The sequence below is a fragment of the Engystomops pustulosus genome, chromosome 10 (assembly GCF_040894005.1).
Source record: "Engystomops pustulosus chromosome 10, aEngPut4.maternal, whole genome shotgun sequence".
In the NCBI taxonomy this organism is placed as follows: Eukaryota; Metazoa; Chordata; class Amphibia; order Anura; family Leptodactylidae; genus Engystomops; species Engystomops pustulosus.
The window spans coordinates 4,970,649-4,998,270 of NC_092420.1; the positions used below are offsets into that span (position 1 = coordinate 4,970,649).

The 27,622-nt window shown below is 50.2% G+C and overlaps 1 protein-coding gene across 1 annotated transcript in view; it reads left to right on the forward strand.

The window, feature by feature from the left end:
- The window catches only part of GRM7 (glutamate metabotropic receptor 7), a 308,516-nt gene that overhangs the window by 117,978 nt on the left and 162,916 nt on the right, over positions 1–27,622 (forward strand). The window contains exon 2 of the mRNA XM_072128330.1: positions 9,341–9,557. Coding sequence (XP_071984431.1) covers positions 9,341–9,557 — 217 coding nt within the window. The remainder of the gene's footprint in view (positions 1–9,340; positions 9,558–27,622) is intronic.

A 27,622-nucleotide genomic window follows, 5' to 3' on the forward strand; every position in this document is an offset into this window, starting at 1 on the left:
CAGCAGCAGAATAGTGAGTGCAGCTCTGGAGTATAATACAGGATGTAACTCAGGATCAGTACAGGATAAGTAATGTCATGTATGTACAGTGACTGCACCAGCAGCAGAATAGTGAGTGCAGCTCTGGGGTATAATACAGGATGTAACTCAGGATCAGTACAGGATAAGTAACGTCATGTATGTACACAGTGACTGCACCAGCAGAATAGTGAGTGCAGCTCTGGAGTATAATACAGGATGTAACTCAGGATCAGTACAGGATAAGTAATGTCATGTATGTACACAGTGACTGCACCAGCAGCAGAATAGTGAGTGCAGCTCTGGAGTATAATACAGGATGTAACTCAGGATCAGTACAGGATAAGTAATGTCATGTATGTACACAGTGACTGCACCAGCAGCAGAATAGTGAGTGCAGCTCTGGGGTATAATACAGGATGTAACTCAGGATCAGTACAGGATAAGTAATGTCATGTATGTACACAGTGACTGCACCAGCAGCAGAATAGTGAGTGCAGCTCTGGTGTATAATACAGGATGTAACTCAGGATCAGTACAGGATAAGTAATGTCATGTATGTACACAGTGACTGCACCAGCAGCAGAATAGTGAGTGCAGCTCTGGGGTATAATACAGGATGTAACTCAGGATCAGTACAGGATAAGTAATGTCATGTATGTACACAGTGACTGCACCAGCAGCAGAATAGTGAGTGCAGCTCTGGGGTATAATACAGGATGTAACTCAGGATCAGTACAGGATAAGTAATGTCATGTATGTACACAGTGACTGCACCAGCAGCAGAATAGTTCGTGCTGACTCATTTTGCTGTGAGCTACTGACGGGTGTGGTTGTTGCTGCTGAGCTCCTGCACCACCTGGTGCAATCTCCATCCACCCAGGCCTGCTCTCTCCTCCCCAGGGAGGGAGTGGGTTCTCTGGGATGAATCCTGCAGGAAAGTCCCAGGCTCCTGTCTCCCGGACCAGGCCGGCGGGGGGCAGGAGAAGCCAGTTACCGGCCAAAGCGGAGGGGGTGAGAAGATCTGCCCGGAGCCAAGGACGCAGCGATGTGACCTCGGCTGCCACCCCCAAGACCCAGGGAAGCCGCAAGGTCTCCGGTTCACAGAAGATCAAGGCAAGTAACATCAGCCTAAGTGCTCCTCCTGGAAAGCTGAGTGACTGTGCGGGAAAGCTGGGTGGTTCAGCTGAAAAGCTGGGTGCTCACGGAGGTGTTGAAAAAGCATGGGGTGATCTTAAGGCCCGGGAGTCTGCTTCCATCTATGGCTCCCGGATTGCTGAGCACCTCCGTGAGTACGAGGAAGCTGGAAAAGCGCTGAGGAGGCTCCAGGAGGAGATAAGGGAGACCTTGGCCCTAGCGGGGGTGGCCACTAAGAAGAAAAAGTCTGACTTTCTTACCACCATAGACAGACTTAAAGCCGAGGTCACCGCTCTGCAGGAGAAGCGTCATCTTATCCGCGAGCACAGTGGTCCGTTCCGTGAAAAGCTGGAGAATGACGCCCGGTTTGATGATATGCGCCAGGAGCAGTTAAGAAAGCTGAAGGGGCTTCAGATCCAGGCGGATGATGGCGATGATGAGGAGGATGAGGAAGACCTGCCGTGTCCGTCTGGTGGCCTGCACCAACACCAGCAGGCCTCGCACGACAGGCTGCCTGCAGAGCAAGCGCCATTACCATCAGGCTGCGGCTCTGCCAACCTGGAGGAGGAAAGTGATGACAGCGGCCAGGGGGGGGCGCTAATGGCTCAGATCCGTCAGCTTGAGTCCCCAGTTCACCTCCAAAACTTCTCCTTCGGCGATGATTTGCCAGATGACGACCAAAAGAGAAAGAAGAGAGCCAAGAAGATCAAGGCGTCTCAGGAGGTGAATCTGGTGTTTCGTCCCCTCCCTGTTCCCTCCGGGCGGGCAGCAGTGCCAGCCTGTCGTGTAGGCCCCGTTACCCAGCCCAGCACGAATCCTGCAGTGGACTCGGTGCCAGGGTGCGGGGAGAGTGCAAAGCCACGTTCCATCATGGCGCAGAGCACCAGCCTTGTTTGTAGTAGCAAGGATGGTGCAGGGAAGGCATCGGCCGAAAGGCCGGACAGTGAGGGCGATCCGGCAGGTCCTGGTACTGTGCGCTGCCCCCTAGTGGGAGGGGGGGGTGGCCCAGTGCCAGGAGCAGTGGCGGTGGCTCCTGTGGCCCCTAGCGCTGTGGCTGTTGCTTGCTCCGGTGAGCAGCGGCAGTGTGATGGGGCTGCTGGGGCTTGTGGTGCAGCGCCTCCCAATCATCCTGTGCAGCCTGTGCAAAAGGGCACAGGAAAAATATTATTCTGTATTGGCTCATCTGACCCTGGAGAGGGCACAAAGAGACTGTCCGGAGTTAATAAAGACAGGAGGCCTCTTGCATCTAGTGAGCAGCGATGCTCCAACCTTAGAAAAACTGCGGGACAACAAGGGGTTAATGCCAATGAGGCAGAGGGCACAAGTAAGATCGGGGTTGGAGCTGCCTCTTCTCAGGCTGTATCAGCTATGGAGGTGGCTCTACCCCCAGTGTCCAGTGACGCTGAGGCAACCCCAGGTCCTCCTGGCCCAGCTGGTGTGAGTGATGCAAGGAAGCGAGGCGGTAATGTACATAGTGTGGTGAATGTGGGGGTGGTGAATGGCGCTGAGGGGGATCCTGGTGTGAGTGCTGGTCCATCTGCACCCCCAGTGGTGGCCGCTCCCATAAGGAGCTATGCGAGTGTCACCGCTGGGGCAAGTGGGGTTAACTCCTTGTCTCCTGGCTCTGGGAACAGCGTTTTGCAAAGGTGTCTTCTGGAGGCTCTCAGGAGAGGGGAAAAGTCAATCACTGTAGAGGGGAGAGAGGTTGATCTGTCCTTCTGGACAGACAGGCATGGCCTGGCAGCCTTCCAAGAGAAAAGGGGGGGAGAGACTGTATGGTCTTTACCCACAACTGGGCCCGGAGCTGCCCGTAGGAATGTGGTTCGTCTTCGCTGGAGGGGCAGTGACGCATGCCCACCCAGGTCAAGGGTGGTGGAGCTCCTCCTGAAGATGAACTTCAGGGCTAGTGACATCTTTGCCCTGATACATCCTTATGGTACTCCGGAGTTCGATGTCAGCTTTGTTCGGCCGGAGGGCTTAGAGCTCTTCTGGTCGAATTATGAGCTGGCAAAGAACGAGCCCGCATGGCGAGACTTTGCTGTGCAAGCAGTGTCTCGCCAAAACACAGTCAAGAAGGTGACCGTTTTGACCCGTAACGAGTCACTTTCTTGCATGGACATCATGACTTGGCTCAGTCGTTATGGTGAGGTTGTACAGGTACCTCAGAAAAACCGCGATGAATTTGGCATTTGGTCTGGGGCCTGGACCTTCATGATGAAGTTGAAGTGTTCAGGCGGCACAGTCGCCCACATTCCTTCTTCAGCCTTTCTTGGGCGAGACAGAATCCTGATTTTCTACCAGGGGCAGCCGAAGGTCTGTCACAGGTGCGGTGACCCCACACACTTCAGCGCCAGCTGCCAAGTGCAGAAGTGCGCTTTGTGTGGTGGGCTAGGTCATCTCGCTGCATCCTGTAAGGACATTAGGTGTAACCTGTGTGGTGAGCTCGGTCACCCTTTCAGCCGTTGTCCTCGCTCCTTTGCCAATGCGGTTGTGACCCCAGTGGAGGAGAGCCATGAGGTTGCTTCTGCTGGGGAAGGTACCAGCAGAGGTGGAGGAGCTGAGGGGCCTGTGAAGAAAAGCAAGAATAAGTCACCTTCTCAGTTGAGGCGGCTTGAAGCCAGACAAAAAGGGAGAGAACTGGGGAAGCCTCAGGTTGCTGGGGTGACCCTTGGTCCTTCCTCAGAGGCTGGTCTTGCTACTGAGGCCCTGAGGGATGATGAGTTGGATGAGGAGGTCAGGAGGATGGAGCGCGAGAAAGGTGCCATGTCCTCCACCTCCTCCCATTATGAGAGTATGGATGAGGATAACAGGATTTGGCTAGAAAATAAGCGCAAGCAGAAAAAGAAAAAACGCGGCGTATCTAAGGTACCTAAGGAAGGGAAAACTTCCTCCCCTCTGGTTGAGCTTTCCAACCAGTTCCTCACCCTCGATGAGATCGCCTCCTCGGAAGGAGAGGCTGAGGGTGGGGTTCTGGAGGTGGCGGCGGAGCAGCCTGCAGGGGGCGCCGAGTCTCTATCCTCTGGGGATGCTGGGTCCTCAGAGTGGGAGACTGACTCAGAGCCAGGAGACAAGGACGAAGGAGAGGGTGGTCCGGGTGGGTCCTTGGGGGCCAGTAATAACATGGACACCTCAATTTCGTTAAAAAGAAGTTGCCCCAATTCTGAAGGGAAAAGGGAAAAGGGATCATCCTCAGAGGACAGTAGAGGGAAGGGAGGTAGTAAGAAAAAAGCCGTCTAACTCAATCACTCATGATGGCGGCACCCACTCCGTTGACGCTGGCGTCCATTAATGTCGCCAGCATTAAGTCTGATGCGGCTAGATTTGCGGCCTTTGATTTTCTCGGCCGTGTTGAAGCCGACATTTTATTTTTGCAGGAGACCAGGCTGCCAGATTTGGCGGCCGTGTTTAAAGCTAAGAGGGAATGGAGACACGGGCCTTCCTATTGGTCTCTTGCGGCCGAGCCGTATAGCGGAGTGGCGGTCCTTTTTACCGCACCGGTAGAATGCCGACGAGTTATTGAGTTAGAAATGGGGAGGTGCCTGATCCTGGATGTCCTCATGAAGGGACAAGAACTTCGTCTTATTAACATCTATGGTCCCCAGTCCAAGTGGGACAGGAAGTGTCTCTTTATGAGGATCAAGCCCTACCTTTTTACAAGTCGGCAGGTGGTCTTTGGAGGGGACTTCAATGCTGTCACGAGGTCCCAGGATAGGGGAGGTTCCAGAGACAAGCTGACTTATGATAGCGTCGCTCTTAATAGCATAGCCAGTGAGGCTCGCCTGGTGGATGTCCACATCCGGCACACCCCAGGCCACGCGGGGTTCACCTATTATAGGGGTAGCTGCAGGTCTAGAATAGACAGGTTTTATTTAAAGGAGGAAGCCATCTCTTCAGCAGTGTCCGTTGTTGAGGTGGAGTTCTCCGACCACTGTTTAATTTTGTTTTCTCTGAATGTTACAGAGACCCCCCGGATGGGAAGAGGCTACTGGAAGCTCAATTCGTCTCTCCTGGAAGAAGCAGAGATAAGACAATCCTTTGAGGACTTTCTTCAGAGCCAGGTACCATTGCTGGGCCTTTGTAGCAGTAAGTCAGAGTGGTGGGAGATGCTCAAGAAAAGGGTGGCGAGATTCTTCCGCCAGCTCTCGAGCCTCAGGAGCCTGGACAGGTACCGCCTGTATCAGGGCCTGAGGAGGAAACTCGAGCATCTCGTCTCGACTGGAGGTAGTCGTGAGGACATCTCCAGAGTGAAATCCTTGCTGAAGAGGTGTCAGTACGATAGACACGCATCTTTGGTTTTTGAGAGGGATTACGGGAAATACCGCTCGCCCGACCCTTACAGAAACTGCAAGATGTCAGTGAATGGTAAAGTTGTCACGGGACTGGTTGACAGTACGGGATCCCTGAAAAGGTCCAGATCAGGGATTCTGGAGGTCGTCAGATCCTTCTACTCACACCTCTTGGGCAGGAAGGATCTAGATCGGGATGTGATGTCGGCTTTCCTGGCTGAAACTGTCCCTGCGCCAGGAGTAGACCCCTCTCTTGATGTTTTGATAGAGATGATCAGGGAAGAGGAAGTCAGCCTGGCGATTGAAGGGCTCGCCCTCAAGAAATCGCCAGGTCCGGATGGCTTAACATCTGAGTTTTATAAGACCTTTAAGGACGCCTTGGTTCCCCTCTTGACTGAGGTATTCAATGAGTGTCTTTCCTCGGGCGCTCTGCCGAAGTCAATGAGGAGGTCAGCCCTGATCATCCTGTCAAAGGGTAAGGACCGATCTCGTATTGAGAACTGGCGTCCCATAGCGCTTCTCAATACGGACAGAAAGGTTTTGGCAAAGGTGCTGTTTAATCGGCTGGTGCAGTTTGCACCCCGGCTCCTTTCGGGGACCCAGCACTGCTCTGTTCCAGGCCGTAGTACATTTAGTGCTGTGCTTTGTGTCCGGGAGGCAGTGGAGCAGGGCAGGGCTGGTAACTGGAAGGGGTACTTGCTGTCCTTGGATCAGGCAAAAGCGTTTGATCGGGTTAACCACGAGTACCTCTGGTCTGTCCTTCTGAGGTATGGCCTGCCGGGGGAGTTTGTCAATTGGCTAAAGGTTTTGTACGCAGGGGCAGAGAGTTTCCCGCTTGTGAACGGTTGGATTGGCCGCTCTTTTGAGGTTGGGTCTGGTGTTCGCCAGGGTTGTCCTCTGAGCCCACTTCTATACGTGTTTGCGATTGACCCATTCCTTAGGAGGGTTGATCGTGGGCCGTTGGTGGGAGTCGGGATGGACCGGGCGGCACCGGAAGCCACTCTAAGGGTGGTAGCGTATGCTGATGATGTCACCGTTTTTGTGTCCTCGAGAGGGGAGGCGCAATGGGTGATGTCAGAGGTTGACCGCTACTCAGAGGCTTCTGGGTCCAAGATCAACCGGGATAAGTGTGAGAGTCTCTGGCTGGGAGAGGGGGATCCAGGCTTTGATCTCCCGGACACTCTTCCAGGGCCCCAAGACTCTGCCAAAGTTCTCGGCATCGAATTCGGCCAGGGGGATTACCCCATGCAAAACTGGGACGGCAGGCTTAAGATCGCCGCTCAGAAGGTGGACCAGTGGAAGGGTTGGTCTTTGACCCTCAGGGAAAGGGTGAACTTGATTAAAACTTACCTGCTCCCATTGCTGATATATCTGGGCAGTGTGTGCATGTTGCCAGAACCCCTCTGGACTCGGGTCTACAGTCTGTTCTTCCAGCTGTTATGGGGGAATAGGCTGAACCTAATCAAGAGGGAGGTTACTTACCGCACGAGGAGACAAGGAGGGTTGTGTATGGTCAACCCTGTGGTGTTCCTAGTGAATACCTTTCTTAAGATCAATATCGCAAACCTCTGGAAAGAGAGGGCTCCTCCGTGGGTATACTCCTGCAGGGGATGGGCTCCTCCGTGGGTATACTCCTGCAGGGGATGGGCTCCTCCGTGGGTATACTCCTGCAGGGGATGGTTTCGGCCTTTCTTCCAGGAATGGGAGACAGGAGGGCGAGTGAAGGATCTTCGTACACCACATGGGCATCTTCCGGCTTACGCTACCCCGGTTCTGAAGGTGATTCGCCGGTGGGGTCTGGGAATGTGGGAGATCAGGACCATGTCGAGGAAAGTCCTTGACAAAAGGGTTCTGTTGACCCATTTCCAGAAGCCTCTGGCCCTCAGGGATTGCCCAAGTCGGGATCTTGGGGTGGGTTTAGGTCTTTTGAATTCCATCAGGATCCCCTTGAAGTTTTGGGACTTGACTTGGCGCTGCTTCCATGGAAAGCTGTGTGTGAGGGACAATCTGAAGTGTAGGAGCTCTGAGGAAAGGGGTTGTCCCCGGGAGGAGTGCGGTGGCCTGCTGGAGAGCATGGACCACTTCCTGCTTCAGTGCCCCTTTAACACAGAGGTGTACAACCGGGTGGGCGCTTCCATCCATTGGCCCGGGTTGGCCGGTCTCTCCTATGCGGAGTGGGCCTATGGAGCATTCAGAGGCCTGGGTGGCCGGGACCGCTGCACGTTATTCTTAGTCAGTCTAGTGGTCAGGTACCACACGTGGAACGCACGGTGTTTAGTATCGACGCAGCGTAAAATCCTCCCGGTGGATGAGGTGGTTAGGAACATTCTGGGTGACCTGGTGAAGGTGCGCTCTCTGGAGTATGAGAGGCTGGGCACGGGGAGGGCCTCTCTCCTTTGGAGGGGGTTCTCCTTTAGTGTCCCTTAGTCTGTCATCTCCGCTCCTGGTGTTGGGCTGAAGCTGACACTGTAGATTTTTGTTTTGTATCTGAGGTTATAGTGATGTAGGGCTTGCAGGCGCCGAACCTGGGCTTTATGTGGTTGGTTTGTTATGTTGATATGTTTAATGTGTTTGTATTTTGTGTACAGTGTGTATTTATGTAGTTATAGTTAATGTGTATATAGGTTGGTTGGTTTTGGGGTGTTGGTGTTAGGGTGTTAGGTTGGGAGGGGGGTGGATGGGATTTGGACAATATGATCCTGGGCACTGGTCTGGACTATATAGCGCGAACTTTGGACGTTAGACCAGTGTCTGGGTGGGAGGGTGATGGGCGTGGGATTTAGTTAGTTATATTTAATGTTTTTATTTCCTGTTTGTCTTTTATTTGCTGCGTATTCTTTAGTTATTTATGGAAAAAAAAAAAAAAAAAAAAAATTATTGTAAAAAATTATATAAAAAAAAAAAAAAAAAAAAAAAAAAATTAGGTGGTGGGATTGGGTGAAGGTTTTGTTTTATAATGCTGATTGTGTGGTGTGTGTGTGGCTGGGCCAGGAGATTTTCGTAAGTCTCTTTTAGTTTGTATTATTGTTTTGTTATTATTATTATTGTTTTGTTTTGCCAGAAGTTATGGCTTGATTTATGTTTATTGTTGTAATGTTTTTCATTTTTATATATAAAATAAAAGATTTACAGGATGTAACTCAGGATCAGTACAGGATAAGTAATGTCATGTATGTACACAGTGACTGCACCAGCAGCAGAATAGTGAGTGCAGCTCTGGGGTATAATACAGGATGTAACTCAGGATCAGTACAGGATAAGTAATGTCATGTATGTACACAGCAGAATAGTGAGTGCAGCTCTGGAGTATAATACAGGGTCAGTATCAGCTTCTTTTTGGAGACATTTCTGCTATTTATACGGCGGTTGCTTTAAGCCTTTGACTTAGAACGATGCGTCTAATATCCTGCGGTTCCCGCTGAGCCTATTTTGTGCGCCGCATTCTCTTTCTGTGGATTGTTGATACATTTTACTTGGCTTCTACTCAAAATTACAAAATAAAATTCCATTTTGTGCTGATGGCGTCTCTCATGAATGGTAAATTATCATGAAATAGGAAAACAGAAAGTGATGTGGAGACGCGGAGTAGACGGGCGGCTGCAGATCTGTCACCGGGAGAGCTGGGTGCCTGAAACGACCTGCCCGGGGTCTGCTCATCCTCTCTGGGGGCAGATCTGCCATTCAGGAGTCTAGATCAGCTCTATGACTACCAGTAAATCTTACAGGGCACCCAGCTTTCTCAGAACCCAGAAGGGGGTCTGATAATGCACAATGTATAACCAGGTAGATCCATCATTCTGGGGTCTGGGTAGGTTGGGTGGTGCCCCCTGCTGGAGCGCTGATAGATGACATTTTGGGGCTCTCTTGTGATATTGATCTCTTGTGTTTCTCCCCCTCAGATCCCGCAGATCAGTTACGGCTCCACGGCTCCGGAGCTGAGCGATGATCGCCGCTACGACTTCTTCTCCAGGGTGGTCCCTCCGGATTCCTTCCAGGCTCAGGCCATGGTGGACATTGTCAAGGCCATGGGATGGAATTACGTCTCCACGCTGGCGTCCGAGGGCAGCTATGGCGAGAAAGGGGTGGAGTCATTTATGCAAATTTCCAGAGAAGAAGGTAAGATGCAGAATAATCTTGTCCGCATTCTTCTCTATGGAATAAGTGATGTCCCTTGTAGTGATCAGAAGTTTTGCTTGACTCCAGTCACACCTAAAGCTGCATTCACAGTTCTTCTGTTAGTCCACACTGTGCTGCCATTGGCTTAGATCCCCTCATACCCAGCACTATACCGCACTGCCCCGGACGCAGAGCTGACACTCGTTTTATCCATATTCTGCGCTGGTTTCCAGATTCCTATTTTTCTGGTGGTCAAGGGTAGAAAAGGGTTAATTCCGCATTGCCCTCTCCCCTGTGACAGGCAGCCCATGGCAGTGAAATGGTTAACCCTTGGAGGTCAGAGGTGAGGAAGAGGTAAATGTTTGTTAATTTTTTACAAATTTGTTTCATTATTTAAGAGTTTAATAAAATATTAACGGACCTGGTGCTGAAGAACCAACCACGGCCCATAACAATCATTGGACATTGTATCGGATCGGTGAGACTTCTGATATTATCCAATAGACAGGAATCATCCAAAGCCGATTACAAATGATTCAGATTTGATTTGTTGCTTGGAAATCCTCAGATTCGTACCAGGTCCGAGTACTGACGGATCGAGTTTACTCGAGTAAAGGAGTTGGTTTTATATTTCCTGGTAGTAAAGGGGTTAAGTGGACATTTCCTGGTTGTCTTGGCAAGTGAAGGGTTTAAGCGACATTTTTTGTAATCATGGGAGTGAAGGGGTTAAGTGGACATCTCCTGGTGGTCTAGGTTAGTAAAGGGGTTAAATGGACATTTTGGGAAGTGAAGGGTTTAGGTGGACATTTTGTGTAATCATGGATAGTGAAAGGGTTAAGTGGACATCTGCTGATGGTCTTGTGAGGTTAAGGGGTTAAGTGGACATTTACTGTAATCATGGGAAGTGAAGGGGTTAAGCGGACAATTCATGGTTTTCTATTGTAGTGAAAGGGTTAAGGGGGCATCTCCTGGTGGTCTTTGGTAGTGAAAGGGTTAAGGGGGCATCTCCTGGTGGTCTGTGGTAGTGAAGGGGTTAAGGGGGCATCTCCTGGTGGTCTGTGGTAGTGAAGGGGTTAAGGGGGCATCTCCTGGTGGTCTTTGGTAGTGAAAGGGTTAAGGGGGCATCTCCTGGTGGTCTGTGGTAGTGAAGGGGTTAAGGGGGCATCTCCTGGTGGTCTGTGGTAGTGAAGGGGTTAAGGGGGCATCTCCTGGTGGTCTTTGGTAGTGAAGGGGTTAAGGGGGCATCTCCTGGTGGTCTGTGGTAGTGAAGGGGTTAAGGGGGCATCTCCTGGTGGTCTTGGGCAGTTCGGGGGTCAGTGGTGAATGCCGGTTGCTCTGTTCTCCTGTGATTTCTGTGGAGATCTGGGCCGGATCTGCTGGGGCTTTGCCGCTGCTGAGTTTCTGGTGCATTGTACTGCCCTGGTGGGCCTCACATGGCTACATATCACTCTATGCTGCAGATTCCATGCAGCTGTTACACTGTGCAGAAACCTCAGTAGTTCTTCCTCTCTATAACCCGGGAGGTGCACACTCGGCCGCTGCCATGGAATCTTCTGGATGATGAGATTTGGTGACATTGTCCCGGTAGATGTGAGGGGTCAGTGGGCCCGGGGGTCCCCTCCGCACAGACAGCCCCAGGGTCAGAGCCCCTGACAGGTGACATGCGGCCCCTTATATCGCCGGGGCCCGCAGCGGACGCGCTGTTTGCTTTGTCTCGGCCTAATGCTGGCGTCTGCAGCGGCCGCCTCTCCCCTCCACCTTGTTAATAATGTAACGATCCTGCGCTCGACGCCTCCAGCAAAACTCCGAGCCGCTGGTCGCAACGACTTCAAGGGCCGAAACCGGTGCAGCCTCAGACAAGGCGATCATGGCCGCCGCTCCGGCACGGATCTGTCTTCTCAGTATCGATTGCAGCAGGGAGGATAACAGGTTGTGTCAAACTTGGCTGAATTCTAGGTTTTAATAGTTCTGCGGGGCCTGAATATCCGCTCGTCCGCGCTGGAGAGACGCCACCGGGCCACGGACCTGTCCAATTAGAGAGTGAGATGTGCAGAAAGACGAGCTAAAGAGCAGGCGCACAGCAGAGCGAGCAGAGCGGGGATCATTAGTAATACCCAGGCAAGAGCAGGGGCCGCCCATACACCCACCATTATATATGATCACAGCTGGGGTGTAACTACTACCCCCACCCTCTCCGAAGCATCATAAGTACTAATCCAAGAAGTGCTGACAGAGGCTGGAGCTGCCTGCTGGGGGTTGTTGTTCAGAACAACTGCAGAGCCGAAAGATAAAAAGCTCCGCAGTATTAGTAAGGATGCAGTCAGGATGTTATAATATAATATTCCTCCACACTTGGCGTCAGATGCGCATATGAAGGTGCAGCCGCCATTGCAAGTGGTTATTGGACATGTTCCAGTCTGTGGGTTTCGGTGGTCTCTGTGGTCAGGTCTCGCTCCCTGCGGCCCCTGTATCTGCGGTGAGTGATGGCCATTGCTGGCAGTGTCCCCAGAGGAGCAGTAATAGAAAGTCCCCGTCCCCATCCGTCATCCCGGATCTCGTTAGTGGTTATTACTCATCAGTGGCGGCAGCGCAGGAGAATTACTTTATGATCCTCCGGAGCACGGCCTCTGACCTTGTGAGTAGTAAAACTCCAGAAATGACACGTCCAAGTATGATTTTCGCATTGTTCTCCCATTGTCAGCGGCGGAGCAGGCGGAGGGGGTCCATCGCCATCCATTGTAGCTGCCCCCGATTAACCCCTTATTATAATTCTATTCTATTCATCTATACTGGGTCACTCCACAGCAAGAACATTAAAACCATTAAAGAAGATAACATCTATCATCTGGTTACAATGTTGCAAATCAGAGAGGAGAAAATGTAAGGGAAGAGGAAGTGTAGTCACAGAGGGGTCAGAGCGCCCATGCTGACCCCTGAGCACTGCTGGCTATGATAGAAAGGTGTCAGGACACACAGGACATGGCAGCTCGCTGTGTATGGGGGGTGTAGTCACAGAGGGGTCAGAGCACCCATGCTGACCCCTGACCACTGCTGGCTATGATAGAAAGGTGTCAGGACACACAGGACATGGCAGCTCGCTGTGTATGGGGGGTGTAGTCACAGAGAGGTCAGAGCGCCCATGCTGACCCCTGAACACTGCTGGCTATGATAGAAAGGTGTCAGGACACACAGGACATGGCAGCTCGCTGTGTATGGGGGGTGTAGTCACAGAGGGGTCAGAGCACCCATGCTGACCCCTGACCACTGCTGGCTATGATAGAAAGGTGTCAGGACACAGGACATGGCAGCTCGCTGTGTATGGGGGGTGTAGTCACAGAGGGGTCAGAGCGCCCATGCTGACCCCTGACCACTGCTGGCTATGATAGAAAGGTGTCAGGACACACAGGACATGGCAGCTCGCTGTGTATGGGGGGTGTAGTCACAGAGCGGTCAGAGCGCCCATGCTGACCCCTGACCACTGCTGGCTATGATAGAAAGGTGTCAGGACACACAGGACATGGCAGCTCGCTGTGTATGGGGGGGTGTAGTCACAGAGGGGTCAGAGCACCCATGCTGACCCCCGACCACTGCTGGCTATGATAGAAAGGTGTCAGGACACAGGACATGGCAGCTCGCTGTGTATGGGGGGTGTAGTCACAGAGAGGTCAGAGCGCCCATGCTGACCCCTGACCGCTGCTGGCTATGATAGAAAGGTGTCAGGACACACAGGACATGGCAGCTCGCTGTGTATGAGGGGTGTAGTCACAGAGGGGTCAGAGCGCCCATGCTGACCCCTGACCACTGCTGGCTATGATAGAAAGGTGTCAGGACACACAGGACATGGCAGCTCGCTGTGTATGAGGGGTGTAGTCACAGAGGGGTCAGAGCGCCCATGCTGACCCCCGACCACTGCTGGCTATGATAGAAAGGTGTCAGGACACAGGACATGGCAGCTCGCTGTGTATGGGGGGTGTAGTCACAGAGGGGTCAGAGCGCCCATGCTGACCCCTGACCACTGCTGGCTATGATAGAAAGGTGTCAGGACACAGGACATGGCACCTCGCTGTGTATGGGGGGTGTAGTCACAGAGGGGTCAGAGCACCCATGCTGACCCCTGACCACTGCTGGCTATGATAGAAAGGTGTCAGGACACACAGGACATGGCAGCTCGCTGTGTATGGGGGGTGTAGTCACAGAGGGGTAAGAGCGCCCATGCTGACACCTGACGGCTGCTGGCTATGATAGAAAGGTGTCAGGACACAGGACATGGCAGCTCGCTGTGTATGGGGGGTGTAGTCACAGAGAGGTCAGAGCACCCATGCTGACCCCTGACCACTGCTGGCTATGATAGAAAGGTGTCAGGACACACAGGACATGGCAGCTCGCTGTGTATGGGGGGTGTAGTCACAGAGAGGTCAGAGCACCCATGCTGACCCCTAACCACTGCTGGCTATGATAGAAAGGTGTCAGGACACACATGACATGGCAGCTCACTGTGTATGGGGGGTGTAGTCACAGAGGGGTCAGAGCGCCCATGCTGACCCCTGACCACTGCTGGCTATGATAGAAAGGTGTCAGGACACACAGGACATGGCAGCTCGCTGTGTATGGGGGGTGTAGTCACAGAGGGGTCAGAGCGCCCATGCTGACCCCTGACCACTGCTGGCTATGATAGAAAGGTGTCAGGACACACAGGACATGGCAGCTCGCTGTGTATGGGGGGTGTAGTCACAGAGGGGTCAGAGCGCCCATGCTGACCCCTGACCACTGCTGGCTATGATAGAAAGGTGTCAGGACACACAGGACATGGCAGCTCGCTGTGTATGGGGGGCGTAGTCACAGAAGTGTAGTGACTAAAGCCTGAGCAGGGAGCAGAGAGTAATATCGGGGGAATGGGGGAATCGGGAGTGGCAGGTGGGGCTGTGGTCATGGGGAAGTGCTGGTCGGCGGACGGGGGAGCGCGATGCCGCCCCCTCGTCCAGCAGAAGGCGCGCCGCCTGAGGTGAGATTCTCAACTCTCCTCATGGCTGGTGCGCCCTTGGAGGGAGACCCCACTATTCCAGGATCACCCTGAAGCTTGCTTTTGTATTTGGGGGGGCGGCAGGGTCTTAGTTGTTTCCTCTCGCCGCCTGGCACCGCGGACATTATTAATATGCATTTCCATAGAAGATGAGTGTAAGGAAATTATTAAAATCATCATCTTGGCCTTTGGTTAAGTAGCTATTAACCTCTCGCTTACCTGAGGGTACAAGGACTATAGAGAGGCATTAGCATATTCCAATTACATCTCATTATATGGGCGCAGAGCCGGGCAGCAGCGACAACCAAAGGGGCTAATCCGCTCTTAGAGATACCGAAATACAGGGATAGAGTGAGATGTAGCAGAGCTGAGTGTGTCATCAGGGACCACATATTACAGTATAGGAGGGGACATCTACTGTGGTGTTACATAGGACTGCAGGATACATCTACTACATGATTTGTACTCAGAGATATCACTGTGTTATCTGTGGTGTTACATAGGACTGCAGGACACATCTACTACATGATCTGTACTCAGAGATATCACTGTGTTATCTGTGGTGTTACATAGGACTGCAGGACACATCTACTACATGATCTGTACTCAGAGATATCACTGTGTTATCTGTGGTGTTACATAGGACTGCAGGACACTACTACATGATCTGTACTCAGAGATATCACTGTGTTATCTGTGGTGTTACATAGGACTGCAGGACACATCTACTACATGATCTGTACTCAGAGATATCACTGTGTTATCTGTGGTGTTACATAGGACTGCAGGACACATCTACTACATGTTCTGTACTCAGAGATATCACTGTGTTATCTGTGGTGTTACATAGGACTGCAGGTCACATCTACTACATGATCTGTACTCAGAGATATCACTGTGTTATCTGTGGTGTTACATAGGACTGCAGGACACATCTACTACATGATCTGTACTCAGAGATATCACTGTGTTATCTGTGGTGTTACATGGGACTGCAGGACACATCTACTACATGATCTGTACTCAGAGATATCACTGTGTTATCTGTGGTGTTACATAGGACTGCAGGGCACATCTACTACATGATCTGTACTCAGAGATATCACAGTGTTATCTGTGGTGTTACATAGGACTGCAGGTCACATCTACTACATGATCTGTACTCAGAGATATCACTGTGTTATCTGTGGTGTTACATAGGACTGCAGGACACATCTACTACATGATCTGTACTCAGAGATATCACTGTGTTATCTGTGGTGTTACATAGGACTGCCGGACACATCTACTACATGATCTGTACTCAGAGATATCACTGTGTTATCTGTGGTGTTACATAGGACTGCAGGTCACATCTACTACATGATCTGTACTCAGAGATATCACTGTGTTATCTGTGGTGTTACATAGGACTGCAGGACACATCTACTACATGACCTGTACTCAGAGATATCACTGTGTTATCTGTGGTGTTACATAGGACTGCAGGACACATCTACTACATGATCTGTACTCAGAGATATCACTGTGTTATCTGTGGTGTTACATAGGACTGCAGGACACATCTACTACATGATCTGTACTCAGAGATATCACTGTGTTATCTGTGGTGTTACATAGGACTGCAGGACACATCTACTACATGATCTGTACTCAGAGATATCACTGTGTTATCTGTGGTGTTACATAGGACTGCAGGACACATCAACTACATGATCTGTACTCAGAGATATCACTGTGTTATCTGTGCTGTTACATAGGACTGCAGGTCACATCTACTACATGATCTGTACTCAGAGATATCACTGTGTTATCTGTGGTGTTACATAGGACTGCAGGACACATCTACTACATGATCTGTACTCAGAGATATCACTGTGTTATCTGTGGTGTTACATAGGACTGCAGGACACATCTACTACATGATCTGTACTCAGAGATATCACTGTGTTATCTGTGGTGTTACATAGGACTGCAGGACACATCTACTACATGATCTGTACTCAGAGATATCACTGTGTTATCTGTGGTGTTACATAGGACTGCAGGACACATCTACTACATGATCTGTGCTCAGAGATATCACTGTGTTATCTGTGGTGTTACATAGGACTGCAGGACACATCTACTACATGATCTGTACTCAGAGGTATCACTGTGTTATCTGTGGTGTTACATAGGACTGCAGGACACATCTACTACATCATCTGTACTCAGAGATATCACTGTGTTATCTGTGGTGTTACATAGGACTGCAGGACACATCTACTACATCATCTGTACTCAGAGATATCACTGTGTTATCTGTGGTGTTACATAGGACTGCAGGACACATCTACTACATGATCTGTACTCAGAGATATCACTGTATTATCTGTGGTGTTACATAGGACTGCAGGACACATCTACTACATGATCTGTACTCAGAGATATCACTGTGTTATCTGTGGTGTTACATAGGACTGCAGGTCACATCTACTACATGATCTGTACTCAGGGATATCACTGTGTTATCTGTGCTGTTACATAGGACTGCAGGACACATCTACACATGATCATGTGTGTTACATAGGACTGCATCTAGTAAATGGAGGAGTTACACTCACCGGCCTCTTTATTAGGTGCACCATGCTAGTAACGGGTTGGACCCCCTTTTGCCTTCAGAACTGCCTCAATTCTTCGTGGCATAGATTCAACAAGGCATTTCCGCCCACAGAACTGCCGCTCACTGGATGTTTTTTCTTTTTCGGACCATTCTCTGTAAACCCTAGAGATGGTTGTGCGTGAAAATCCCAGTAGATCAGCAGTTTCTGAAATACTCAGACCAGCCCTTCTGGCACCAACAACCATGCCACGTTCACAGGCCACAAATCACCTTTCTTCCCCATACTGATGCTCGGGAGAACTGCAGGAGATTGTCTTGACCATGTCTACATGCCTAAATGCACTGCCGCCATGTGATTGGCTGATTAGAAATTAAGTGATAACGAGCAGTTGGACAGGTGCACCTAATAAAGTGGCCGGTGAGTGTATGTTGGTCATGGATTCAGCACCACACGGGCCGGACAGCGCCGCACTGATGTCTGGATGTGATAGAACTAGAGCCGTGATTCGTGTTATTAAGGGTTAACATATAAGACGCCGTCAGCTGCTCCTCTATGTGATGCAGATTGTGCAGCCGCCTCCTCCGGCCCCGGGGCCCAAGATATTAAACTCTGTAAGAAAAATGCTAATTATAGTTATTATATCCCAGAAGCAACAAATCCACATGAACCCCCGAACCGTACAAATAGGGGGCGCAGCCGGGAAAGGTCAGAGGTCCAGTCACACAGGATAGGATTAGATACACAGCTCAGCAGACTGTATCACACAGGATAGGATTAGATACACGGCTCAGCAGACTGTATCACACATGATAGGATTAGATACACGGCTCAGCAGACTGTATCACACAGGATGGGATTAGATACACAGCTCAGCAGACTGTATCACACAAGATAGGATTAGATACACAGCTCAGCAGACTGTATCACACAGGACAGGATGAGATACACAGCTCAGGAGACTGTATCACACAGGACAGGATGAGATACACAGCTCAGCAGACAGTATCACACAGGATAGGATTAGATACACAGCTCAGCAGACTGTATCACACCGGATAGGATTAGATACACAGCTCAGCAGACTGTATCACACAGGATAGGATTAGATACACAGCTCAGCAGTATCACACAGGATAGGATTAGATACACAGCTCAGCAGACAGTATCACACAGGATTAGATACACAGCTCAGCAGACAGTATCACACAGGATTAGATACACAGCTCAGCAGGCAGAATCACACAGGATTAGATACACAGCTCAGCAGGCAGTATCACACAGGATTAGATACACAGCTCAGCAGGCAGTATCACACAGGATTAGATACACAGCTCAGCAGACAGTATCACACAGGATTAGATACACAGCTCAGCAGACAGTATCACACAGGAGAGGATTAGATACACAGTTCAGCAGACAGTATCACACATGGTAGGATTAGATACAGAGCTCAGCAGACAGTATCACACATGGTAGGATTAGATACAGAGCTCAGCAGACAGTATCACACAGGATGGGATTAGATACACGGCTCTACAGAGAGTATCACACAGGATAGGATTACATACACAGCTCAGCAGGCAGTATCACACAGGATTAGATGCACAGATCAGCAGGCAGTATCACACAGGATTAGATACACAGCTCAGCAGGCAGTATCACACAGGCAGGATTAGATACACAGCTCAGCAGGCAGTATCACACAGGCAGGATTAGATACACAGCTCAGCAGACAGTATCACACAAGATTAGATACACAGCTCAGCAGGCAGTATCACACAGGATTAGATACACAGCTCAGCAGGCAGTATCACACAGGCAGGATTAGATACACAGCTCAGCAGGCAGTATCACACAGGCAGGATTAGATACACAGCTCAGCAGGCAGTATCACACAGGATTAGATACTCAGCTCAGCAGGCAGTATCACACAGGATTAGATACACAGCTCAGCAGGCAGTATCACACAGGATTAGATACACAGCTCAGCAGGCAGTATCACACAGGATTAGATACACAGCTCAGCAGGCAGTATCACACAGGATTAGATACACAGCTCAGCAGCTTCTTATGATGTGATATTTCTCTAGTCGTTGTTAGCTGTACCCCGGCGCGGTGCGTGTCGCCCCCTATCCCCGGCTTGTGCCCCCCGCCGCTCCGTGTGCACCAGAAAATAATGTATAACACATAAAAATCTTAATGGCTGCAGAATATTTGGAGAGATTTCGGGAATGTGATATTGAGATGTAAAATGTAATAGATCTGTGCAGCCGCCGCATCATCTCCTTGTATTGGACTCGCCGGGGGGTCTTACAAGAATTGGCGGCTCCGGGGTCTGTGCCGGCGGAGGGGGCCTGATATCACTATGATGGGAATATTACCTGGAATCATCCACATCAAGAGGAGGGGGCGCTGTATCCCCCCACAGGTCCTGCTCCCCAATATGAGGGATCATCTCATTTACCTGGAACCCCAGAACAATTCTGGGGACCCTGCAAATTATTAGGGCGTCAACGTCGCATCCTCTGATCATCGTAGTAGCAAAAGACACAGATCCGGTAAGCATAGTCTAAGGCAGGATAGACATGGCTGCTATGTGGGGTGTTCAGCCTGGTCATAGCATAGGAATAGACCAAGTATCTTCTGAATCCACAGCTACTAGACACGGCAGACGTGTATATCTACTTGCACATTTACATAAATAGACATAGAGGGGCAGATTTACTAACCCGGTCCATTCGCGATCCAGGGGCGCGTTCTCTGCGCTGGATTTGGGTCCGGCCAGGATTTATTAAGGTAGTTCCTCCGACGTCCTCCAGGTGGCGCTGCTGCGATGAAGAGCATCGGAATGCGCTGGAATACACCGAGCCGGGCTGAGTGAAGGTAAGTGCAATTTCCGCTACACTTTTTTTAAAAAAATGCGGCAGTTTTTTCCGAATCCGTCAGTTTTTCGTTCGTCCACGCCCCCGATTTCCGTCGCATGCATGCCGGCGCCGGTGCGCCACAATCTGATCGCGTGCGCCAAAATCCCAGGGCAATACAGGGAAAATTGGCGCAAATCGGAAATATCTGGGTAACACGTCAGGAAACCGCGAATCGGGCGCTTAGTAAATGACCCCCAGAAAGATTATCCCCTGATCACTCTGTCTAAACTGGAAACCAGATGAGATACTTATAGGAGGAGCCCAGATCTCCGTAAGTCATTACAACTCTTTGATACATCTCTATGCAAATGAGCTCCTTTTTCCCAGGGAGCATTGCCACAACGAGAAGCCGGCCCTTCTGTCGGATCAGCCCCCAGGACATGGCCCGTAGCCGGCACTGGAAGCAATTACCGCACCTGTCCCGATGTCACCGCGTGACCTGGCGTGTGCATTAGGCGGATCTGTCAGCCGGCTTTGATCTTGAGGAGCGATACAAGCGCTTATTAGCCGCGTCTGCGGTGTACGGCCCTGGGAGAAGATGTGAATATTAATTGGCAGCACCTTGTTCCTCTCCCTCCTCCCTAAACGTCAGGGGAGACGATGAGACGAGGATCCGAGGAGTGAATTGTCTGCGTGTAATTTCTCCCAGTGAATCCCCCGGGGTCCGTGACTCAGCTTCGCGCTTGGCCGCCCCCCTGACAGTTCTCCTTTCACCTTCTTGATTGGCTTTTACCTTTTCCTTCTTTTTCTGCTGGATTCTTCAGGTGATGCCGGGAATAAGATGCAAACTCGGCAGCCATCGGCTCCTTCACCCGCAGCTCAGGGGCGGCCACTGCGACAATGGGGCGTCACGCTGCGATATGCTAAAGAGATCCTTGTCGCTGATTCACAGCCATCAAATTGATTGGCAAAACTTCTCTGCACATTCCTGACCCAATGGGAACCCACTGTGCTGGTTAACCCCTTCCTGTCCCGGTAATGACGTCCCTCACCTCGCTCCGCTGTTGGCTCCCGTTTTCTTCCAGCGTCTCATTTGCATAGATTACACGCCATCTTTTCTGGCTGAATTGTTCTTTCAGATTGGGACCAATTTGCATTCCCTGGAGATCGGAGCGGAGACATGGGTTCTGATCCATTTCTGCCTCCCAGAGGATTAGATCCTGCAATATGGAGCAAACAACAACCCATTGGGGGTCATTTACTAAGGGCCCAAATCGTGTTTTTCTGTCCATTTACCTGGTCCCGGTCCATTTCGCTGGATCGCGAATGAACCGGGTAAGTAAATCTGGGGCAGATTTACTTACCCGGTCCATTTGCCATCCAGCGGCGCGTTCTGTGTGGAGGATTCGGGTCTTCCGGCAATTCACTAAGGTAGTGTGCCCGATGTCCACTAGGTGTCGCTGCGGCGCTGAAGTTCACCAAGCCGGGCCGGGTGAAGGTAAGCGCTTGTCAAGTGACACATTTTTTAAATACGGTGGTTTCTCCGAATCCGACGGGTTTTCCGGTGGCCATGCCCCCCGATTTCCGTCGCGTGCATGCCGACGCCGATGCGCCTCAATCCGATGCGCCTCAATTCACGGAAAATCGGCGCAAATCGGAAATATTCGGGTAATGCGACGGAAAAACGTGATTCGGGCGCTTAGTAAATGACCCCCTATGTGTCTCCTATGTACAGCACATCCTATAGAGGGGCCCTAATACGGACTGCAAGAGATTAGCCCCCCAAATCACAGCACTGATGAAAGATGTGTGGATCCCCTCTATACAGGATGGGGTGGGATTTCTCTATACGGACCCCAAAGCTAAACACAAGTCAAAAACCTGATCCAATAGATATACAGACCTCAGTTCAGACCCCGATTCATACAAAACACAGACCCCTCCTCCACATTAGATACCAGCCCCCACCTATAGAGCAAAAAGACCCCAGAGAAGAACCCACATGTGTACCAGAACCAATCGCAGCACAGGCCATAAGCCGACACTGTGTATCAGTACCAGTTACAATGTTGCTAAATCTTAGTTTTGGAGTAAATCTTACAGTGTGTAGTCTCAGGGGTCAGGTGAAGGAGACCGCCATCCCCTTTAAGAAGCAGCGCCGTGCGGGGTCCGCAGAGCCGCCACCTGCCAGTATCATCATGACGGATTTGCCTCTAGCATAGCGTATAATATACTAATCCAATCTCTCTCCCCCGCACACACAGTATTCCCGAATTAATCCTGTGCATCTCGACTGGCGGACGACGTAGTCTTTATAGACTTAGATCTTCCCGGGATTCTACATAAGTATAACGCTCGCCATAAGCCGCTGAGCGCAGCCGCGCATTATCCGGCATGCATTACTGCGCGGCCTCTCGAGTCCGAGCCCTTCTCCATCATGTGACATCACAGCGATTATCGCAGCCCCTTCAACTACAGATGAGGGATTAGATCTGCAGGATTTACCATCTGCTGAGGTTAGCACCCAGCTTTCCCACAAGCCTGACAAGACTGAGAGCAGATGAGAATAATAAGTGTCCACCTCTTATCATGATGTCGTTTTGTGCTTTCATTGTTTTTCACATTTCTGAGTATAAATTGTGCAGGTAATCTAGAATGATGGCGACCACTAGGGGGAGCTCAGGAATGTAACGAATACATTGTATCTATTCTGTGTATACAGTAAGCTCCAGGGCTCCCCCTAGTGGTGGCTGCTGGCTAAAGGATGTTAATGTGTAACAGAAAACTGAACTCTACATTCTGTAAAAGCAGATTAGAGAATGATAGTTGGGGATGTTATCAGATAAGGACATGTAACGGGTGGATGTTGGAGATTTGAGGATGTTTGGGGGGAGACCTTGTATTCCTGGGTGCAGGGGACTTGTCACAGTAATGCTGAGAAGATCCAGAGACAGAGCGAGATGTAATCCACAGCAGAGCCGCGCTTTGTGTGCACTGACATTTAGGAGAAGACTGAGGCGCAGATAATCAAACAGACCTTTCACTTGGCTGCCGCAACCTCTTGTATGCCGCGGAGCAGATGAAAGGGTTAAGAGGATCCCCCGGCCCGGAGCAGCGCAGCTTCATATACACATCATGGAGGGGTCCTGTACGAGGAGCAGAGGAGGAAGGAACCTGCATCTGTGTAATAACCCGATTACTCAGGAGGTCACAGACACTCCACACAGGAAAGGGTTAAGTCCGTCTGTAGTGATCCGTAGGGAATATGGGAGAGGAAGCGCCCGGATATAATGAGATAACCGACCGGGAGGACAATGGCTGCAGAGTCTGCACTGTGTCTAATAATAATGGGAATATTAATCACCAGAATGTGTCCTTAAAGGGGAGGTTCTCCCTATGTCACATGGTAGAAGTAATCTACATAATCAGTGCAATTACATCCTGTATTATACCCCAGAGCTGCACTCACTATTCTGCTGCTGGTGCAGTCACTGTGTACATACATGACATTACTTATCCTGTACTGATCCTGAGTTACATACTGTATTATACTCCAGAGCTGCACTCACTATTCTGCTGCTGGTGCAGTCACTGTGTACATACATGACATTACTTATCCTGTACTGATCCTGAGTTACATCCTGTATTATACCCCAGAGCTGCACTCACTATTCTGCTGCTGGTGCAGTCACTGTACATACATGACATTACTTATCCTGTACTGATCCTGAGTTACATCCTGTATTATACTCCAGAGCTGCACTCACTATTCTGCTGCTGGTGCAGTCACTGTGTACATACATGACATTACTTATCCTGTACTGATCCTGAGTTACATCCTGTATTATACTCCAGAGCTGCACTCACTATTCTGCTGCTGGTGCAGTCACTGTGTACATACATGACATTACTTATCCTGTACTGATCCCGAGTTACATCCTGTATTATACCCCAGAGCTGCACTCACTATTCTGCTGCTGGTGCAGTCACTGTGTACATACATGACATTACTTATCCTGTACTGACCCTGAGTTACAGCCTGTATTATACCCCAGAGCTGCACTCACTATTCTGCTGCTGGGGCAGTCACTGTGTACATACATGACATTACTTATCCTGTACTGACCCTGAGTTACATCCTGTATTATACTCCAGAGCTGCACTCACTATTCTGCTGCTGGGGCAGTCACTGTGTACATACATGACATTACTTATCCTGTACTGATCCTGAGTTACATCCTGTATTATACCCCAGAGCTGCACTCACTATTCTGCTGCTGGTGCAGTCACTGTGTACATACATGACATTACTTATCCTGTACTGATCCTGAGTTACATCCTGTATTATACTCCAGAGCTGCACTCACTATTCTGCTGCTGGTGCAGTCACTGTGTACATACATGACATTACTTATCCTGTACTGATCCTGAGTTACATCCTGTATTATACCACAGAGCTGCACTCACTATTCTGCTGCTGGTGCAGTCACTGTGTACATACATGACATTACTTATCCTGTACTGATCCTGAGTTACATCCAGTATTATACTCCAGAGCTGCACTCACTATTCTGCTGCTGGTGCAGTCACTGTGTACATACATGACATTACTTATCCTGTACTGATCCCGAGTTACATCCTGTATTATACCCCAGAGCTGCACTCACTATTCTGCTGCTGGTGCAGTCACTGTGTACATACATGACATTACTTATCCTGTACTGACCCTGAGTTACAGCCTGTATTATACCCCAGAGCTGCACTCACTATTCTGCTGCTGGGGCAGTCACTGTGTACATACATGACATTACTTATCCTGTACTGACCCTGAGTTACATCCTGTATTATACTCCAGAGCTGCACTCACTATTCTGCTGCTGGGGCAGTCACTGTGTACATACATGACATTACTTATCCTGTACTGATCCTGAGTTACATCCTGTATTATACCCCAGAGCTGCACTCACTATTCTGCTGCTGGTGCAGTCACTGTGTACATACATGACATTACTTATCCTGTACTGATCCTGAGTTACACCCTGTATTATACTCCAGAGCTGCACTCACTATTCTGCTGCTGGTGCAGTCACTGTGTACATACATGACATTACTTATCCTGTACTGATCCTGAGTTACATCCTGTATTATACTCCAGAGCTGCACTCACTATTCTGCTGCTGGTGCAGTCACTGTGTACATACATGACATTACTTATCCTGTACTGATCCTGAGTTACATCCTGTAGATCTTTTATTTTATATAAAAGTAAAAAACATAACAATACAAACAAAACATAACATACAATATATACAATATCTTACTTGCTGGTCCAGCCACATTCACACCTAGTAAAAACAATAACTTACAATACACCGAAATGAATGAACACCAAATACCACAACCCCCACCCAACCGATTATCACAACCTAAACCAAACCAATAAACAATAAGACAAGCCACACCCACAAATAAAACATAAATGACTATAAATATACATAAACCCACCCCACACCCTCTAATAACAAACCACCCCACACAGATCACATCCCACACCCATTTTTTTTTTTTTTTTTTTTAATATATAATAACAAATACACACAACACTACACTAAACTAAATCCCTCGCCCGCACCCTCCCCTTCCCCCCAGACACTGGTCTAACGTCCAAAGTTTGCGTTAAGTAGTCCAGACCAGTGCCCAGGGTCAGTTCATAAGTCCACCACTATCACCCCCCTCCCAACCTAACACTATGTCCCAAACCCCACTATATACAATATATACAATATATACAGTATTTACAACATAACAAAGAAAACAGAATACAAATTAAACCTGAACAACATTAATCAAAACCACATAAAGCCCAGGTTCGGCGCCTGCAAGCCCAACATCACTACACGCTCAGATACAAAACAAAAATCTACAGTGCAGCATCAGCCCAACACCAGGAGAGGAGATGACAGACTAAGGGACACTAAAGGAGAACCCCCTCCAAAGGAGAGAGGCCCTCCCCGTGCCCAGCCTCTCATACTCCAGAGAGCGCACCTTCACCAGGTCACCCAGAATGTTCCTAACCACCTCATCCACCGGGAGGATTTTACGCTGCGTCGATACTAAACACCGTGCGTTCCACGTGTGGTACCTGACCACTAGACTAACTAGGAATAACGTGTAGCGGTCCCGGCCACCCAGGCCTCTGAATGCTCCATAGGCCCACTCCGCATAGGAGAGACCGGCCAACCCGGGCCAATGGATGGAAGCGCCCACCCGGTTGTACACCTCTGTGTTAAAGGGGCACTGAAGCAGGACGTGGTCCATGCTCTCCAGCAGGCCACCGCACTCCTCCCGGGGACAACCCCTTTCCTCAGAGCTCCTACACTTCAGATTGTCCCTCACACACAGCTTTCCATGGAAGCAGCGCCAAGTCACGTCCCAAAACTTCAAGGGGATCCTGATGGAATTCAATAAACTCAAACCCACCCCAAGATCCCGACTTGGGCAATCCCTGAGGGCCAGAGGCTTCTGGAAATGGGTCAACAGAACCCTCTTGTCAAGGACTTTCCTCGACATGGTCCTGATCTCCCACATTCCCAGACCCCACCGGCGAATCACCTTCAGAACCGGGGTAGCGTAAGCCGGAAGATGCCCATGTGGTGTACGGAGATCCTTCACATGTCCTCCTGTCTCCCATTCCTGGAAGAAAGGCCAAAACCATCCCCTGCAGGAGTATACCCACGGAGGAGCCCATCCCCTGCAGGAGTATACCCACGGAGGAGCCCATCCCCTGCAGGAGTATACCCACGGAGGAGCCCATCCCCTGCAGGAGTATACCCACGGAGGAGCCCATCCCCTGCAGGAGTATACCCACGGAGGAGCCCTCTCTTTCCAGAGGTTTGCTACATTGATCTTAAGAAAGGTATTCACTAGGAACACCACAGGGTTGACCATACACAACCCTCCTTGTCTCCTCGTGCGGTAAGTAACCTCCCTCTTGATAAGGTTCAGCCTATTCCCCCATAACAGCTGGAAGAACAGACTGTAGACCCGAGTCCAGAGGGGCTCTGGCAACATGCACACACTGCCCAGATATATCAGCAATGGGAGCAGGTAAGCTTTAATCAGGTTAACCCTTTCTCTGAGGGTCAAAGACCAACCCTTCCACTGGTCTACCTTCTGAGCGGCGATCTTAAGCCTGCCATCCCAGTTTTGCATGGGGTAATCCCCCTGGCCAAATTCGATGCCTAGAACTTTGGCAGAGTCCTGGGGCCCTGGAAGAGTGTCCGGGAGATCAAAGCCTGGATCCCCCTCTCCCAGCCAGAGACTCTCACACTTATCCCGGTTGATCTTGGACCCAGAAACCTCTGAGTAGCGGTCAACCTCTGACATCACCCACTGCGCCTCCCCTCCCGAGGACACGAAAACGGTGACATCATCAGCATACGCTACCACCCTTAGAGTGGCTTCCGGTGCTGCCCGATCCATCCCGACTCCCACCAACGGCCCACGATCAACCCTCCTAAGGAATGGGTCAATCGCGAACACGTATAAAAGTGGGCTCAGAGGACAACCCTGGCG